This window comes from Scomber scombrus, chromosome 22 (genome assembly GCF_963691925.1).
Source record: "Scomber scombrus chromosome 22, fScoSco1.1, whole genome shotgun sequence".
NCBI lineage: Eukaryota > Metazoa > Chordata > Actinopteri > Scombriformes > Scombridae > Scomber > Scomber scombrus.
In genome coordinates this window covers 21,827,371-21,844,690 of record NC_084991.1, presented here as the reverse complement: position 1 = coordinate 21,844,690, position 17,320 = coordinate 21,827,371, and the positions used below count along the sequence as shown (strand labels likewise).

Genomic DNA, 17,320 nt, shown 5'->3' with positions numbered 1-17,320 from the left:
TCATGTTACTATATTCTAACACATTTGCTGCATGATGTATAACGGACAGTGACGGATGAGATGTTTCCAGTTGGTCATTGTGTGTACGATTATTATCAGGGGCGGGCCGATGATGTCGCTGACTCTAAAGATAGTTATGTGTTTTAGAGACACCACTGATGGTGCGTTGAGAGATCAGCAGAGAGCAGGAACTCTGTTTATGGCTGTCGAACACACACACACACACACACACACACACACACACACACACACACACACACACACACACACACACACACACACACAGACAGTCAGTCCGTCCCCTTCAGTTATTTTTAGCCCTAATGTCAACAGAGTGTTAAATTCCTCTCCACTCTAATCTATCTTATTATATCTATCCAACAGACCTCACTGGCTTGTCGTGGAATTGCGCTATGAAAAATAATCAAACATGCATCACAGAGGCGACCTCAGTGACCACTTTAAAGAGACCAAAGTGTTATACAAATAAATAAACTTAAACTTAACTGATTTTTTGTGTGTGTTGCCACTTAGGGGCAGCAAATACAAATCCTACATTGACATATCATCACCTTTTTTAAGTTTATGTGTTGAACTTTGACCATGTTTAACATCCAACAATCAAAACAGTATTAAAAATAATGGAAAATTAATGACATCATCCTGTTGTAGCCCCAACTGAAGAAATAGTGCCACCACCTGTTTATCTTTATGACACACCTCCAAATACGGCCGTGGGTTGAAATTACATTCTGCTGAATTTGGAGTAGAAACTTGTCTGTACATAAGTTAAATGTAATTGTGTTTACATTGATCATTTTTGTAATTTGGTCAGGCCCTAAAAATGGAAAACTATAGTAGTACTGAGCCGCTATTAGTCCCTTAACAAGGAGTCAGTTGGAGGGAGCCATTGATCTCAGATACTTAACTTAATTAACAGTAAAAGAAAAATCCATTATAAGTAAAAGTTCTACATAAAAAAACCTACTTTAGTAAAAGTAGTGCAGCATTATGAGCGATGTAGTATGCAGTATTACAGTAAAAGTACTGCAGTATTATGAGCGATGTAGTATGCAGTATTACAGTAAAGTACTGCAGTATTATGAGTGATGTAGTATGCAGTATTACAGTAAAAGTACTGCAGTATTATAGTGATGTAGTATGCAGTATAACAGTAAAAGTACTGCAGTATTATGAGAGATGTAGTATGCAGTATTACAGTAAAGTAGTGGTTTGGTCCTCTGACTGATATATTATTATTATGACATCATTAGATTATTAATAGTGAAGCATCAGTGTTAGAGCAGCATGTTACTGTTGTAGCTGCTGGAGGTGGAGCTAGTTTACACTACTTTATATACAGTTAGCTAGTTTAGTCCAGTGGTTCCCAACCTAGGGGTGGGGCCCCTCCAAAGGGTCAGCAGATAAATGTGAGGGGTGGTGAGATGATTTCATACTTTTTCTCTAATCTTTGATTGTTGCTGAAATATTGGATCATTTGAACATTTATTGAAATGAAAGCATGTGAGAAGTTTAGAGGGAAAAATCACTATTTGGTGGAGCTGTTAACAACTCATAGACATCTGAAATGTGAGCCGACTACACACTGCTTTTTGGTTTCATCTTTAACAATGTGTAGATGGAGTAGAAAGTAGAAAGTACAATATTTCCCTCTGAGATGTAGAAAGTAGCATCACATGGAAATACTACAGTAAAATACAAGTACCTCAAAACTATAGTAGTTAATGTACTTAGTTACTTTTAACACCTGTTAGCAGCTCGCTCACTTAGAAAGGAAAGTTGTAGCTCTGGCATCTGATCAGAGGGGTTGTGTGTGTTTTTCCAGTCATGTCCAGCTGGGAGGAGAGCAGGAAAAGATGGAGGAAGTAGTTAAGGAGGAGGAGAAGGGCGTCTGTGCTGCATTGTTGAGTCTGCTGCTGCCATGTTTTTGTAGCACGCACCATTTCTTCTTCTGCACTTTAACACTCTGTTTATGAAACGCCGTCGACATAAACATGTTTGTTCCACTCGGAGATATTCTGCAGGTTCCTCTGCACTTGTTTATAGCGTCCCTCCTTCATTTTTCTTTCTTCACTTCCCTCCGTATCTCTATCTCAATCACTCCTTCCTCCTCCTCTTAATTAGATAAAATGATTACCTGCAGGATCCTCTTCTTTCCTCTTGTTTACTTTACGGCTCATCTCTTCCTCTCCTCTTTTGTTTCCTTCTTTCCTCTCTCGCTTCCTCTCCTCCCTTGTTTTAATCTTTCCTCTCCTTGTATTCTTGCCTCTGTTGTTTACTTTTCTACTTTCTCTTTTCCTCTCTTGTTTCCTTCTCTCCTTTCTCTCTTTTCCTGTTTTTTTTTTTCATTATTTCCTTCTTTCCTCTCTTGCTTTCTTCTCTACTCTCCTCTATTGTTCCTTCCTTTCTGTCCTATACTGTTTCCTTCTTTCCTTTCCTCTCCTGTTCACTTCTTCCCTCTCTTGCTTCTTTATTTCCTCTCCTCTCCTCCCTTGTTTCCTATTTTTCTCTCTTGTTCCCTACTTTTCTTTCCTTCTTTAATTTCCAATTGTTTCCTTATTTCCTTTCCTCTCCTATTTCCTTCTATCCTCTCTTGCTTCTTTATTTCCTCTCCTCTTTCATTTCCTTCTTCACCTCTTGTTTCCTTCTCATTTCCTTTCCTTTATTGTTCCCTTCCCTTCTTTCCTTTCCTCTCCTGTTCACTTCTTCCTTCTCTTGCTTCTTTATTTCCTCTCCTCTTTCCTTTCATCTCCTGTTTCCTTCTTTCCTCTATTGTTTCCTTCCCTTCTTTCCTTTCCTCACCTGTTTCCTTCTTCACTCTCTTGCTTCTTTATTTCCTTTCCTCTTTCCTTTCCTCTTCACCTCTCCTCTCTTGATTCCTTCTTTCCTTTCCTTTATTGTTTCCTTCCCTTCTTTCCTTTTCCTCACGTGTTTCCTTCTTTGCTCTCTTGCTTCTTTATTTCCTCTCCTCTTTCCTTTCCTCTTCACCTCTCCTCCCTGGTTTCCTGCTTTCCTCTCCTCTCCTGTTTCCTTCTTTCCTTTATTGTTTCCTTCCCTTCTTTTCTTTCCTCACCTGTTTCTTTCTTCCCTCCCTTGATTCTTTATTTCCTCTCCCCTTTTTTTTTTGGTTTCCTCCTCGCCCCCTCTCTCTCCTCTCTTGCTTCCTTCCTTGCTCTCCTCTTTTGTTTCCTCCTCTCCTTTCCACCAGCTGATCTTCCAAACTTGGTCATGTTCTTCGTTCTGCAGCCAAACACTCTGAGCTTTAAACAACATCCATCATACACACACACTCACACACTCACACACTCACACACACACACACACACACACACACACACACACACACACACACACACAGGGAGTCAGCTCTGGTCTTTACTCTGTTTCTATTTTAGCTCGTCTCTCTCGGGCGGCGGTCATGGCTCGCTGCAGGAGTTACTTGCGAGGACTCGACATCTGTGTCACTGTGCTGCTTCTGGTAAGCTAATTGCTAATTGCTAAGCGCTCGCAGCATGTTTGTGTTTGGCTGTGATGGATGTGACGATGAGCAGCTGGAAGCTTCAGCGGCAGAGACGGTGCATTTGATGGCAGAGTGGAAAATAAAGAAGAAGGAAAATAAAAATGTAATAACTCATAAAAATACTTTTCTTTTCAATTTTATGTCAGTTTTATTGAACACTGTCTTTACTTTGCAGAGTTGGAGATTAGTAGTTTTAACAAAATCAATGTAATTTATCTTTAAAGCAATTAAACAGAGTGTGAGGATCTGAATAAAGCTCAATAATGTTTCTCTTTACATGAATATTTAAAACATTGATTATTTTAGAAAAAACACTTAGACATTTAAAATTTGAAAATATATTTAATACTTTCATAATTTGAGTTTCAAAGTTAAGTCTAAAAAATAGTCAACTAATTAACTATTAAATACAAAGAAGTGCAGAGATGAAAAACAAAACTGTGCTCGAGCTTTCACTCATATCTCATGATCATCATCTGAGGAATTTGCCTCGTTGTGATTGTGACTGTTCAAATCTCCTTTTAAGAGCCTTTTTAAAGCTTCTCATCCATGTTGGTTTTACACAGTAAATGTAAACCTCACTATTACTTTATTTATCAATTATAAATAGTGATTGAAAATGTTTCTCTTAATGTTCAGGTCTCACGTTAATTCTATCCAATGTTTTGTGTAATTTTGGGTATTTAAAATATCTTTATGTCCCATCTCAGTAAGGTTTATTTATTCTAATTACTGATTTACACTGAACCAAAATATAATTTCTCAAAGATCTAAAACATTGTCTATATACACAAAAGACCTTTTTCTCTCAAATATTGTTCACGTATCTGTCTAAATCTGTGTTAGTGAGCACGAGATAATCCATCCCACCTCACAGGTGTGGCATATCAAGATGCTGATTAGACAGCATGATTATTGCACAGGTGTGCTTTAGGCTGGCAGCAATAAAAGGCCACTCTGAAATGTGCAGTTTTGCTTTGATAATGTTTCTATTTTCAATTAAGAGCAAAAAATGTTGAGTGGAGAAATTAATTGAATATGAAAACTAGAATTTGAAGCTGTGCAATCGGCTGATTTGCCGAATAGTTTACGTTTCTTGACATGTTTAACATTTTTCAACACGAAAACACCAAATTTTCCTCGATAACTCAACAATATGATAATTAGTTAATGTTAAGTCTCATCAGTTTTAATTTATTATTTAAATTATTTCTCTTTGGATTCTAAGAAATAAAGTTTTATTTGTCAGTTCTTGATAGTTTCATTTTAGTTTAGTAGCTTTATTGTCATTATATTGAGGGTCAGACAACAATATAACAACATTTAGATAGCACTCCCTGAGCCATAACAACATTTAAGACAATTAAAAACAACTAAAGACAAAAATAAAACATTGAGAATCTATAAGAGCAATAAACATTATAAAAAGGCTAGGTTAGGGAAGAACAGCCGAACTGGTAGCTAGTAGTCGTTTTACACGGTAACGCAAACAAATGATCCTTTCTTATTCATTGTCACAGCTATTGTGACAGATATACTGTGCTGTGCGCCTCCCAGTAAAGGCCTCAGACCAGTGAACCCACACGTTCCCATTAAAGGACGAGCTGAATGTCTCCGAACACATAAAAAACAGTCCTCATCCTTCCTCCTGGGAAGCTGTGAGTGCAGATGTTTAACCAGAGTGGAGCCTGCTGCTGTAACCTATAACCACATTAGCAGCGTGACAAAAGAAACAGCTGTTGTGACTATTGTCCCCACAGTGACTCCTGATCTGAAAAACTCAGACATGACAAACTTTAGGATGTGTTAAAGTACTAAATAATATGATTAAATGAAATAAAAACACACAAATAAATTACCTTTTGAGTGAATTTACCTACCGTAGCTTTTCAGGTAAAACTGCGAGATCCATGTGATTGTTTTTGTTCTGGTTCTAGTGTTATACCCATAGACTGTAGATAAGAAATGGACGTAACATCCGTGACGTCACCCATTGGTTTGTGGACTGCTGCTCGGAGGCCAGTAGTGCCATCTTGAAAATTTCAGGTGCATGCTGGGAAAAATAAAAACACAGATTTTACTTATATGGGCATCAGGAGGAGCAAGAGGACTGAGCAGGGGAGGTTGCGAGGGCTGGATCTACCACAGTCTACACCGGCAACCTGGTGATGCTAACCAAGTTAGCTGTTACGACTATAACCACAAAACTCCGGAGAAAACTGTCAACGTGAAACAAGTTCACGGCTATTTCCTGCAGTCTATCTGTCCGTGCTCTCCTGAACCTGTGAACTAATCAACCTGTCAATCACGACGTAGCCACGCCCTAATGCATACCCTGCTTTATCGTCACATATAAAATCAGGGAGGCCAAAATGTCCCAAATGAACATCATACTGCATTGAAGAAGGCTTTAAACTAGCGATTGAGACCATAAACACATTTTGGAAATGTTTACTGAGGTTAGAAATCAAGTGAGAAGTTGGTGAATTCTCCATTGACTTGTATAGAGACGGAAGTCCTTTTGACACCAAAACGGTCGCCCCCTGGTGGCCTTTTGATAGAATGCAGTTTTAAGTTACTTCCGCGTTGGCCTCATTTCAGAGGACCGGAACTCCCCGCCTGGTTATATACCATGAATGCTAACGTGAATCATTCAGTATACTCATTATAGATTATATATAAGATGTGGAACACCTTGACCACAACATGCTAATGCATCAGTAATAGTGATATATTGGGATATTAGCTTATCAGATAAGGTATTTGGTTCGTAGTGATGAACCTAAAGTGACTCTTGCAGCTCCTCTCAGCTTTACGGAGCTTTATAGTTGAGTTTCAGCTCATTGTTTAGCTGTTTGGCTGCAACTTTACGGTTTTGGTTCACTCTCAGCGCTCTCGTAGCGTCGTTTTTAGAGAAAGAACTGTAGCATTTAGCAGCTAAAGAGCCAGATATTTCCCTCAGGAGTTGATAGAGAGCTAAAAACCGAGCTAAAAGAGAGAGAATATAATAATAATGTTGCTCCGTTACTGCCGGATGTGGACATAAGCAACTGTTTCCTAACAAGTTGAACTTATTGTATTAGTTCCTTTCAGCTCTACGGAGTGTTTAGCTAACGTGATATCATGGGAGTAAACAACTTGCCACTTTTAAGGGCTTTTTTTCATGTCGTGTTTACACATTTTATACTTTTTGTGTGTCTTTTAACACCCTTGGTCAGGTTTAGGCAGACAATCTACTTGGTTAGGGTTAGGGAGAGATCATGGTTTGGGTTAAAATGTGGGTAAAATGTTCAGATAGCTAATAAGCCAAAATCAATTTCAGTCATATTATACTGACATCATCTGAAATGCATCATTTCTGACTATAGGTCATTTTTGGCGACTGAATTTACAACCTAAATGACGTGAAAAGCAAAGAAATGCACATTGCTATCACTCAAAATGACTTGGTGTGTTCATACGCCATTTGGTGATATCTGTTTTACTGCTTGCTTTAACTTATTACTTATTTCTGTTGGCTGCTGACGTTTGCTGCCTCCTCTCTTGCTTCTCTCTTCTTCGTCCATCTTCTGCTTTCTTGCCGTCATGTTTCATTCACTGATTCCTTCTCATGTTTCATTTAAAATATTGAAAATACATTCTTAAATATCATTCATCTCATCTCTAACAAACACTGCCCCCCCCCTTCCTCAGTTTTAGTAATATACAAACACTTAAATACTCAATTTCTGGGGTTTCCTGTTTGACTCCCGTGTTGTTGTTTGGACTGCATCAGCTGATTACAGTAATTAGTACGTTTGAATCCAACCAAAACAAGTTGGATTAAATCTGTTTTTTGTTTTTTTTTGTGTGTGACAGTTGCCTTGTCAATCAGTCAATTAGTGTAACTTTGTGGAGCATCTTTTATACAAGTTGGTGCAATTCAATTTGAGACAAAAGACACATGAGAAATGCAATTTATAAAAATGTAACAAAACAATAATTATAATTAATAATTAATAGAAAAGGATAGAATGCCTTTAATGTCATTACATGTTAACATACAACAAAATTTGCTGTCTCTCTTAAAAAAGGAAAACTGTAAAACATTCACTTTACTCATTCGTTAAAAGAAACTGAGGGTTGAATGAGTAAATAACTAAAAATACAATATAAATATTTATATAAGTAATCATAATAATGTATTATATAATATTAATACTACTACTAATGATACTACTACTACTAATAATTAGAATAATGAATATAACATTTATCAACAGTAGTATTTTAAAGAACTGCATTAAATTGAATTGTTGTTCAAAGAGCTATAATAAATATAAAATTTAGTACATAAATGATCAAACTTCATTATATATTATGTTTATATTTTTTTATCTTTTATATCTTTATTTTATTCTGTTTATTTTTTTTTTATCATGTATTTATTTTTAAATTTTAATTCTACCTCATTGCAGATTCTTGAGAGTTATGATAGCATTTCCTGAGTTTCCTGAGTTCCTATGTTTTGATGATTTCCTTTCCTGATAATAACAGTAATAATGATAATAACAGTAATAATGATAATAACAGTAATAATGATAATAACAGTAATAATGCAAAGAAGAAGAAGAAAATAAATACTAATACAGACTACTTGAGACATTGATGGTAATCAGATGAAGCAGCAAGCTGCAGGAAAATGTTTCAGCATGAGAAACTTTGCTGAAGCTGCTTCAACATACTTTAAAACTTTAAACTGATGAAAGAAAAACAGCCAGCGTTTCCCAGAGTGAAAGTTTGTGATGCGTTCCCAGCTGATGGGAGTCTGATGAACGTCTCTCTCTGGGGAGTCACAACATTATGAAAGGAATGTCGCTGCTGTTAAAGACTTCCTCCCAACAAACAGCAACTTGATGCAGCTTCTCCTCCTAATGTTTCCACTCTGCAGGTGTCTGGTGTTGTGATGATCGGCGTCGGCTTTTCCACCATCGACGGCAGCGTACCCGTCGCCCAGGTAACCAACTGTGTGTGTTTGACGTCGTCACGCAGAGAGTTCATTTAAACGTTTTTTCACTTGACCAAATTAAACTTTAAACTTAGATAAACAGAAATACACAAGTGATTAGATTTAGCAATAACAAATTAAATGCAAAATTAGTTAAGTTGTAGTTGAACTAACTATGTTTTCATTTGGGGTGGGAATCACCAGAGGCTCCACGATACGATAATATTGCGATACTTGTGTCACACTACAATATTATTGCGATTTTAAATATATTGCTATATACAGTACTGTGATATATTGCAATTCATTACCTTTTTTCCACTGCAAATTAGGCTATGTCCCCAAAGGAAAACTTCCTCCTGCAAAAGAAAACTAACTAGTCTAGTCTAGAGCCATCTGGTGGACTAAAAGAGCAATTACCTTATTTTGCAATTTATATAATTAAAGATCGATACATGGCGTCTGTGCATCGATACAATATGGCCACACAAAATAACGCGATTCTATGCTTTTAATATGTGAGAAGAGTGTTCAAACTACAGTTATGTCTGAAGTATTATTCATATCTCTCTCTCTCCCTCTCTCTCTCCCAGTTGTTCGAGCAGCTGTCCAGTGGTGGTGGTTTACTGGTCCTGCAGGTGTTTGGACCTCTAACTGTGGTTTTATCTGTTTTGGGCATCTGTGCTGCATCTTGGGACCATAAACCTTCGCTGCTGGTGGTGAGGCACACACACACACACACACACACACACACACACACACACACACACACACACACACACACACACACACACACACACACACACACACACACACCAGGGTTATTATAATTTTGAAATGTTCATTTGTTTTTGTTTTTATTTCAGTTTAGTTTTAGTTAGTTTAACAAGTGATTAAGTGGTTTTAGTTTATTTAGTCTTAGTCTTAGTGTTTCCGGTATTAGGAGGAAAGCCTTGATTAGTAGAAGCTGTAAATGATGAAATAATGCTGACACTGAGCTAAGGTTAGCTGTCTCCTGCTTCTCTGTGAGAGCTTCTAAGGTGGACTTTCACATTATTGTTTTTTCCCCTTTTAGCTTTTATCCCACAAATGTTCCCATCACTCTTCATCACCACACTTTTACTTTTATATATTGCGTTGTGACGTTTTCTGTCTGGAACTTCTTCTGTCTAGAAAAGCGTAAAATGTACGCCAAGCAGGCGTCCGCTCTGCTGCCACCTACTGGCACTGGTCCGTTATGCCAAGTAGCCAATATGAAAAGGAAAGTAGAAAATCGAGGGAGAAAACTTTTATCTGTAATTCAGTTAAGTTTTAGTTCGTTGTAGTTTGTATTTAGTTCAATCATTTTTATTTTTATTTAAGTTAACTGAATTATTTTGTTCACTGCTAGTTTTAGTTTTAATTAACTATAATAAGCCCGACACACGCTCATTACATTTGAGATGGGCGTGGCTTTTGTCCCTAATTACCTGGTCCGACGTCTGACATGTGTTCCCTAAAGTATCCTATGACAGATCGCAGGAGGCGGAGCTAACCTGTGATTCTCTTCTCCAGTTTTCTGTTCTGATATTCGTGGAGTTCGTGGCTCTGATGGTTGTTGCCTCACCGCTGGTTCAGGTTCAAGCTCAGGTGAATCTGTTGGCGCTTTTCCACTATACAGTTCTAGCACTACTCGGCTCGACTCGACTCGGTACGGTTCCAGGAACGACCTTTTCCATTACAAAAAAGTACCTACTGAACGTGGGCGGGGTTGTCATAGCACGGCTCCTCGAAACTGCCGTGACTTCGTTTTACATGCGACACAAAACACATAAACAATGGAGGACATTGAGGTGATGGTGTACTTGCTGCTGTATGAGGCTTTCTGTCACACACAAAGCAAGACAATTGAGCCGAATCGCTGTAACTATTGTTGCCGGTATTTCAAAATGCCGGGTTTGATTCTTGTGTCGGACGGCTCTTGACGACTCTTCTGACCAATCCGTGGCCGGCAGTCTGTTGACGTCACATTTAGTATCGGCTTGGCTCGCTTGGAACCTCGGCAGAGCAGGTACTAAAAAAGTACCAGGTACCAGGTACTATCCCCGAAGAAGAAGCAAAGAAACCGAGTCAAGTCGAGTCGTGCTAGAACTGTATAATGGAAAAGCGCCATATCTGTCTGTCTCTCTTTACCCATCTGTGTCTCTGTCACTGCTGGCGCCCCCTAGAGGCTCATGAAAGTTTTAAACAGAACAAAGATTCTTTCTCTCCCCTTTCTTTTCTCGTGGCCTTATTTGTAGCTAAAGACGTTTTATTGAAAGGCTTTTTAAAAGGCAGCACTACTGCACACTGACTCCAAACAACAAAATGTATTAAAATAGACCTTTTGATCCAACTTGGACCGCTGTCAGGTCAGAATGTTTAAAAATAGTTGACACACTCATATGTTTAGCTGCCAAAAACTTCATGGCTCCAGCAAGTGGAGAGAAGTGATTTATAGCAAAACATGAGCTATTTGGATTGCATGTAAATAAGGACATGCGTGTGTTTTGTCTATTTACTTATGCTATAATTAAATATTGAAATATAAATAACCTTAAAAGCATTAAATAGGCACTTATTATTGGACTTTTATAAGATAGGGGACCTTTCAAAAATCTGATTGTGGAAGAATTTGAATGATAAAAAATGCGACTTAAAGCTTCAAGGATACTTAATACTGATTTTTAACTTAATAACTATATCATGAAGAATTTTTATTTATTTTTATATAGTTTAGTGACCATTTGAATAAATAATTGTCAACTTTTTAACACTTTAGGATTAAACAAAAATGAGCATTTTATACATTTCAATATAGTATTCTTTTTTCATGTGGACACAAATCACATTATATGACTTTATTAATGAAAACAATCCTTTTTTTGCTGTTTGTACTAATTCCTTTTACTGTCTCCCCTCCCCCATTCACTGCAGATGGACAGTGCTGTGGATGAGGTGTTTCTCAACGTGACTCCTCTTCACAGAGCAGATCGTTACATCCAGCAAGAACTAAACAAACTTCAGACTTCGGTAAAAGAGATTAAGAAACATATACAGAATGAGAATATAATGTAGATAAACGTGTGTGTGTGTGTGTGTGAAGCCCTGCCACTTAGCTCCGATAAATATTTATAAGACTTTTATTTGCATTTTTAATCTCTTCTATGCGGTCTTATCTCATGTTTTCCTCAACTGCTAAATATGAATGTGAACAATGAAATGTAAGGTCCACTCATGAAAACAGAGCAGCAAATGTATTTTATCCACTCAGACACTAGTTGAGAATTACAAAATACTAGGGAAGTTGTGTTATTACTCCAGTTCAGACAAATACAACTGAATTTCTATGTTTATTATAGGATATTTTTAAAAATGCTGATTTAAAATTAACTTTAAGAATGAGTTCAAAAGGCTGGGTCACATTGTTCTAGTCTCCTAAACAACAGTCAGGAACTTAAATAAACATTAAAGCAGTGTTTTATTTCTTTAATGATTCCTCCTGTTCATACTGACCATTAGAAGACCCTTCATCATGTTTACAATGGAAGTGATGGAGGACTAAACCCACAGTCCTCCTTCTGTGTAAAAAAAAAAGGATTTAAAAGTTGATATGAAGCTAATATGAAGCTTCAGCCGTCTGAAGAGAGGGAGAGAAAGAAAAAACAAGGAAGGAAGGAAGGAAGGACGAAAGAAAGAAAGGACGAAAGAAAGAAAGAGGAGGAGGAAGACGAGGAAAGAAAGAAAGGACGAAAGAAAGGATGAAAGAAAGAAAGAGGAAGATGAGGAAAGAAAGAAAGAAAGAGGAAGAGGAAGAGGAGCAAGAAAGAAAGAACAAAAACGAGGAGGAAGAAAGAAAGAAAGAGGAGAGGAAGATGAGTCAAATCTTCATCTTCTATGTTTCAGCGTTACAGTGTTTTTAGTGCCAACGTCTTTTTGTTACTATACTTCCACCACAGCTCAACAGGGAAACACTAAGAGGGAATCTGATGCTAAAAAGACTGTAAATGTGTCAGATATCACTTGATATGACTAACTCACACTGATGAAGCTGAATAGAAGCTGATCAGCTACTTTAAATGACTGTGTGGAAACACTGTGGATTTTGCCCTCCATCACTTTACATTGAAAGCACATTTGAAGGAGATATCTTAATAGTCAGTTTGAACAGGAGGAATGATTACAGAAAGGAAAAACCTGTTTCACTGCTCATATAGACACCTGACTGCTGGTTTAAGTCACACTTGTGAATCTACCCTATAAGTTTTGCCAGCTCATAGTCATTTGAGATATTTGATATTCACATTTCAGATAGTAAAAATTGTTATTGTTGAAAGACACTTAATTTGATCGATCTATAATTTCATGTTTCAAGCATGAGACAAGCATCTAGTGGTGATCAGAGGAACTGCAGCTTATTTCTGTGTTTTTTTCCCCCAATTTGTTTCTGAGAATTCTTGTTGTGGTTTGAGGAGTTTTGATGACTGGGGGGATCAACTTCCTGACTCCTGCTTCTGCACGCCTCCCACTCCCCCCCCTGCCACGGCCACCCAGCAGCCGAGGTAAGACAGAAAAGCACAAAAACGTCATGTCCGCATTACAATTTCATATTTCTCATTTATAAGTGAAACATTTGTTGTGATGTTGATGTTGATTTGTTGTAGTTGGTCTCCAGAATTCTTAATAATCCTCCTGTAGGAACCAAAAGGAGCTTTTCAGTGATTTTATAACCCTTTACAATAATTTATGGTTTAGATTTTTTTCAAATAGCTTTTGAGGCTCTAGAAAGCTTTTGAGTTTCTCGAATTTCTGAGTTTTAAATTCCTGAAAACTCTTTTAAGCTTCTAGAAAAATTCCAGGATATTTTATAAGAGCTTTAAAGAAATTATTTCTTTATTAGAGTTTCTCTTGACGCTTTAAAAACACTAGAAGAAATGATGTATGTCTGGAAGGGCTTGCTTCCAGAAGAGCTTTTGATCTTTTTGATGAATTTCTGGATTTGGAGACAAATTCTGGTTTTCTGAAAGAGATTTAAAGCCCTAGAAGAATTTCTGGATTTCAGTATCTCAAAGAGGCGTTCTGGATTTCTAGAAGACTTGATCAAAGTTATACATATATTTTCGATTAATTCATGACTTTCAAAACTAATTTCTTGATATCGCCATCTGGACCACAATGATTGACTTTACCATCTGTTTGTTTATGTTACTCTGTTCTAGTTTGCATCTCAGAAGTGCTCTTCAAGTGTCTTTCTCCTCTTTGTTTCACAGCTCTCAGGCCGGTAACTCCAGCTCACAGGGGTCCTGTGTTCTGGTGGGTAAAGACCTTCCACCTCTGACCCCACAGGTCACAGATAAAGTGTGGGTATACTCAAAGGTAACTACTGTCACATTCCTTTCCCAATGCTTCCTCCTCTCACCTCTTTTTAACTACTTCTTTCCTTTGCCTTTATTTTGTTTCTTCCTGTTTTCCTTCTTTCTGTTGTTTTTTCCTCTTAACACTCCTCTCTCTACAAAAACACAGGTTGTCTTATGTCTATCAATTGTCATAAGCAACAATGCTTTCCTTCATGTTGACTGTTGACCTTTGACCTCTGTCTTGCAGCCCTGTGGTCCCGTCTTGAAGAGCCACTTGAGCTTCCCTATCAAACTCAGGATAGGAATCATTTCAGCCTTTGCCACCATTGCGGTACACTAACATACACTATTCTCATTTGTTCTCCAATTACCTTCCAGCCCAGTATCACGCCAAAGCCTACAATTATTGCAGTGTTTACTGTTACCATGACGACAAAGGTTGCATAACTTTAAGAAAGCACCTTTAACCCTCTTGTTGTCCTCGAGTCAAGGAAGGACGGAAAGATGGAAGTAAGGAAGAAAGGAAGGAAGGAATGATGGAAGGAAGGAAGGAAGGAAAGATGGAAGGAGGGAGGGAAGGAAGGAAGAAGGAAGGAAAGGAGGGAGGAAGGAAGGAAGGGTAGAAGGAAGGAAAGGAAGGAAGGAAGGAGGGAGGAAGGAAGTAAGGGAGGAAAAAATGAACAGTCAAAACAGACGGGGTCAATTTGACCCGGGAGGACGACACAAAGGTTAACTCACAGTATGTTTCAAGTGATAATTTTAACCGAACTCAGAGGGTTTTTTGCAGTTTTGTTACTTCATAAAACATCATTATTTTTTAACAGTTTTGAAAAGCACAGATAAAATGATGTTTTACTGATTTCTGTTGATAGGGGCATCACATTAGAAAACGCTACTTATGTCCTTTTCCTGCCTATTCAAGGCAAAATGTGACACTGACACGATGGACCGGTGGGTGTATTACACACTTTGGCGTGATGCTGAGTTGTATCTTCTCTTTGCCTTAAGTTGTTTTTTTTAGTTCAGTAACATTTTAGTCTCCACACTGCAGATTTTATCCATTAAAAGACAAAAGTATATTGATTACTTCTGTTTGTGCAAGATTTTATCGTGAGTTTCTAAGGTATTGGAGTATATGAAAGATATATACAAGGTTCTAGATAAGCAGCTTCTTAGTGTCTGGAAGCATTATGTGTTTCTTGAAAAGAACATGAGTTTCCAGAATTATTAAAAGTTTCAAGTGGAGTTTTGACTGTGTGGAATAGTTATTAAGATTCAAGACAAGTTTCAGACGTTGTTGAAGAATTGAGTTTCTAGAAGTCATCAAGATTAGCTGCAAGTATCTTCTTAATACTTCTTAATACCACATGAAAAATAAACAATACGTAATTATATAGTGCGTACAGTAGCATGTGATGCCGTTACGTAACACATGCCTTCATGCAGTGTGTGTGTGTGTGTGTGTGTGTGTGTTGCAGATGACGGCTATTGTTCTGTCCTTGGCGTTGGGTCTGGAGGAATACTGGAAGAAGCCTCCCGTAGAAACAACAGTCGACGATTTTAACAGAGTGAAATACCAACCCAAACCCTCCATGACCTGACCTCTGACCTCTGACCCCTTGCCTTAATGCTAAGCATCAATATGCACCGCAGGTGACTAATAAAAACATCCATCCATTCTTTCGGGAATTTCAAAATAGCATATTTATTTTTGACAAAACAAACAGAGACTAAATTGTGTGACTGGGCTGTAATTATTTTAGGTAATCATCGGAAAAATGTTGAAGGTGATGCCAACTTGCACACATTTTGGCTTTCTGTCACAATAACAGCCTCATAGTTGGAGGCAACAGGAAGACTAGAAGTAAATTAAGCCTCTTTAGAGAGGTTTTCAGGTTTATGTTATTTTTTTTTTTTTCTTCAGGGAGGAGGGTATCTCTGTTTTGAGAAGTTGCTGTAGAGTTGAGTTCATAACCCTTAAAGGCCCCAAACAGTCGCCTGCCTTGCCTGTCATCGCCTTTATAATGCTTTTTAAACTTGGTAGGGGTCCAAAAATGTGTCTAAAATGCTGGTGTTCTTATCACTGTCTTTGCAGAGGTGTTATGTAATCACAATGCTTGTCATATTTTTTTTATTTTTGGAAAACCAGTGACTCCAGAATCCTCTCAGAGATCTCTTAACTTGCAAAGTCAGCTCAGGACTGCTGAAAACTTTAAAAAGACGATGATAGTTGGGGTGAAATGTCAAAAAAAAAAAAAAAAAGCTTTATAAATAAACATTACTCGTGTTTACCTAAAAGCTTGAGTCAGTGATGTTTTTGTAGTTTCCTCCTACAGCCACATGATGGCGGTAATAACCGGCTGTGCAGCAGGCCTGTGTGTTTGGGCTGTTTGTGGTTAAATGAGGCCACAAGTCTGAGTCCCAAAGCTTCATAACATGAAACTTCAAATACAAATCTTGCAAAACAAATAATGGCAGGAAAAACATACACAAAAGAAAACAAAAATGTTACGTATACAAACATGTGTAAGTTAGCTTTAATTATGATCTGCACAGAAGATGTATGGAAGTGCTGATAAACATGTTAACTGTTTACAATGGAGGTTTTAATGATATCTGATTGGTATTGATTTCCTTTTGAGGTTTCCAGAATCCATTTATTGTACATAAGTAATACATTATTAATACATATCCAGTTATTAATTCAAGCCCAGATTCTGGTTTCCCTTGTCACAAACTCATTGCTTTACAAATAATTATTATACAGGTGATATTGATAATTCTTATAAAGCGTGTTAGGTGCTGAGACTCTACATGAAGATCTTGTAACCGAGAGACTTCAGTCCTGAGCAGCAGCAGGATAAATCTCATATGACACTGGTGGTAGTGGACTTCTGCTGAGACTGATCTGATAAGGCTGATGAATTTGCAAAGACTGGGCGGTGATGTGGAGGCAGAGGCGGTGGTGGTGGTGGTGGTGGGGCTGTAATGGCAGCATGAAAGCACTAAAAGCAGAGAGGGAGAAGACATCATTTAAAAAACATGTCCGCAAGCTGACAGTGACGGAGTGTCTCCATGCAACTGGTTAGATATGAACGGCTGATGTCTCTATTGATGGCCTGGCCAAGACAGCAAGAGTGAGCATGTGTGAAGGATGAGGATGACAGATAGTTTAAGAAATAAAACCTCAGCATACAAAAGAGAGTCCTCCTGACTGAAAAAAGCATATAAAAAACATATAACACATATACAAATGTAAGCTATACTGTGCAAAAATAGGTATTTTCTGTAGTTTAAAGGGACCTGAGCTGTCAGAACAAAAAAATAAAAGATAAATAATAAAGAAAAATGCAAATCACCAAACTGTTAACAGGATTTGTTTCATGTATCAGTGGCGGTTCTGGTATATAAATATAA

At 37.7% G+C, this 17,320-nt stretch overlaps 1 protein-coding gene across 2 annotated transcripts; it reads left to right on the top strand.

Annotated features, from left to right (window-relative positions):
* The first annotated feature begins 3,437 nt into the window (after positions 1 to 3,437).
* On the top strand, positions 3,438 to 16,146 carry LOC134004662 (uncharacterized). Of its 2 annotated transcripts, XM_062444013.1 has the most exons (9): positions 3,438 to 3,499; positions 8,472 to 8,537; positions 9,122 to 9,247; positions 10,083 to 10,157; positions 11,484 to 11,579; positions 12,999 to 13,108; positions 13,817 to 13,922; positions 14,151 to 14,234; positions 15,382 to 16,146. In XM_062444013.1, exons 1-9 carry the CDS (start codon positions 3,440 to 3,442, stop codon positions 15,502 to 15,504), a joined length of 846 nt encoding a protein of 281 aa, XP_062299997.1. In that variant the 5' UTR covers positions 3,438 to 3,439; the 3' UTR covers positions 15,505 to 16,146. The 2 variants fall into 2 exon arrangements, with proteins under 2 accessions (XP_062299997.1, XP_062299998.1); XM_062444014.1 differs by lacking the exon at positions 14,151 to 14,234.
* Positions 16,147 to 17,320: the final 1,174 nt, after the last annotated feature.

What these genes read in the sequence shown, in the direction of transcription:
- LOC134004662 (XM_062444013.1), top strand. Translation starts at nt 3,440, where the DNA reads ATGGCTCGCTGCAGGAGTTACTTGCGAGGACTCGACATCTGTGTCACT. An exon ending in GTGTCACTGTGCTGCTTCTG is followed by an intron (nt 3,500 to 8,471) that starts GTAAGCTAATTG and finishes TCCACTCTGCAG; the next exon opens with GTGTCTGGTGTTGTGATGAT. An exon ending in TGGTTCAGGTTCAAGCTCAG is followed by an intron (nt 10,158 to 11,483) that starts GTGAATCTGTTG and finishes CATTCACTGCAG; the next exon opens with ATGGACAGTGCTGTGGATGA.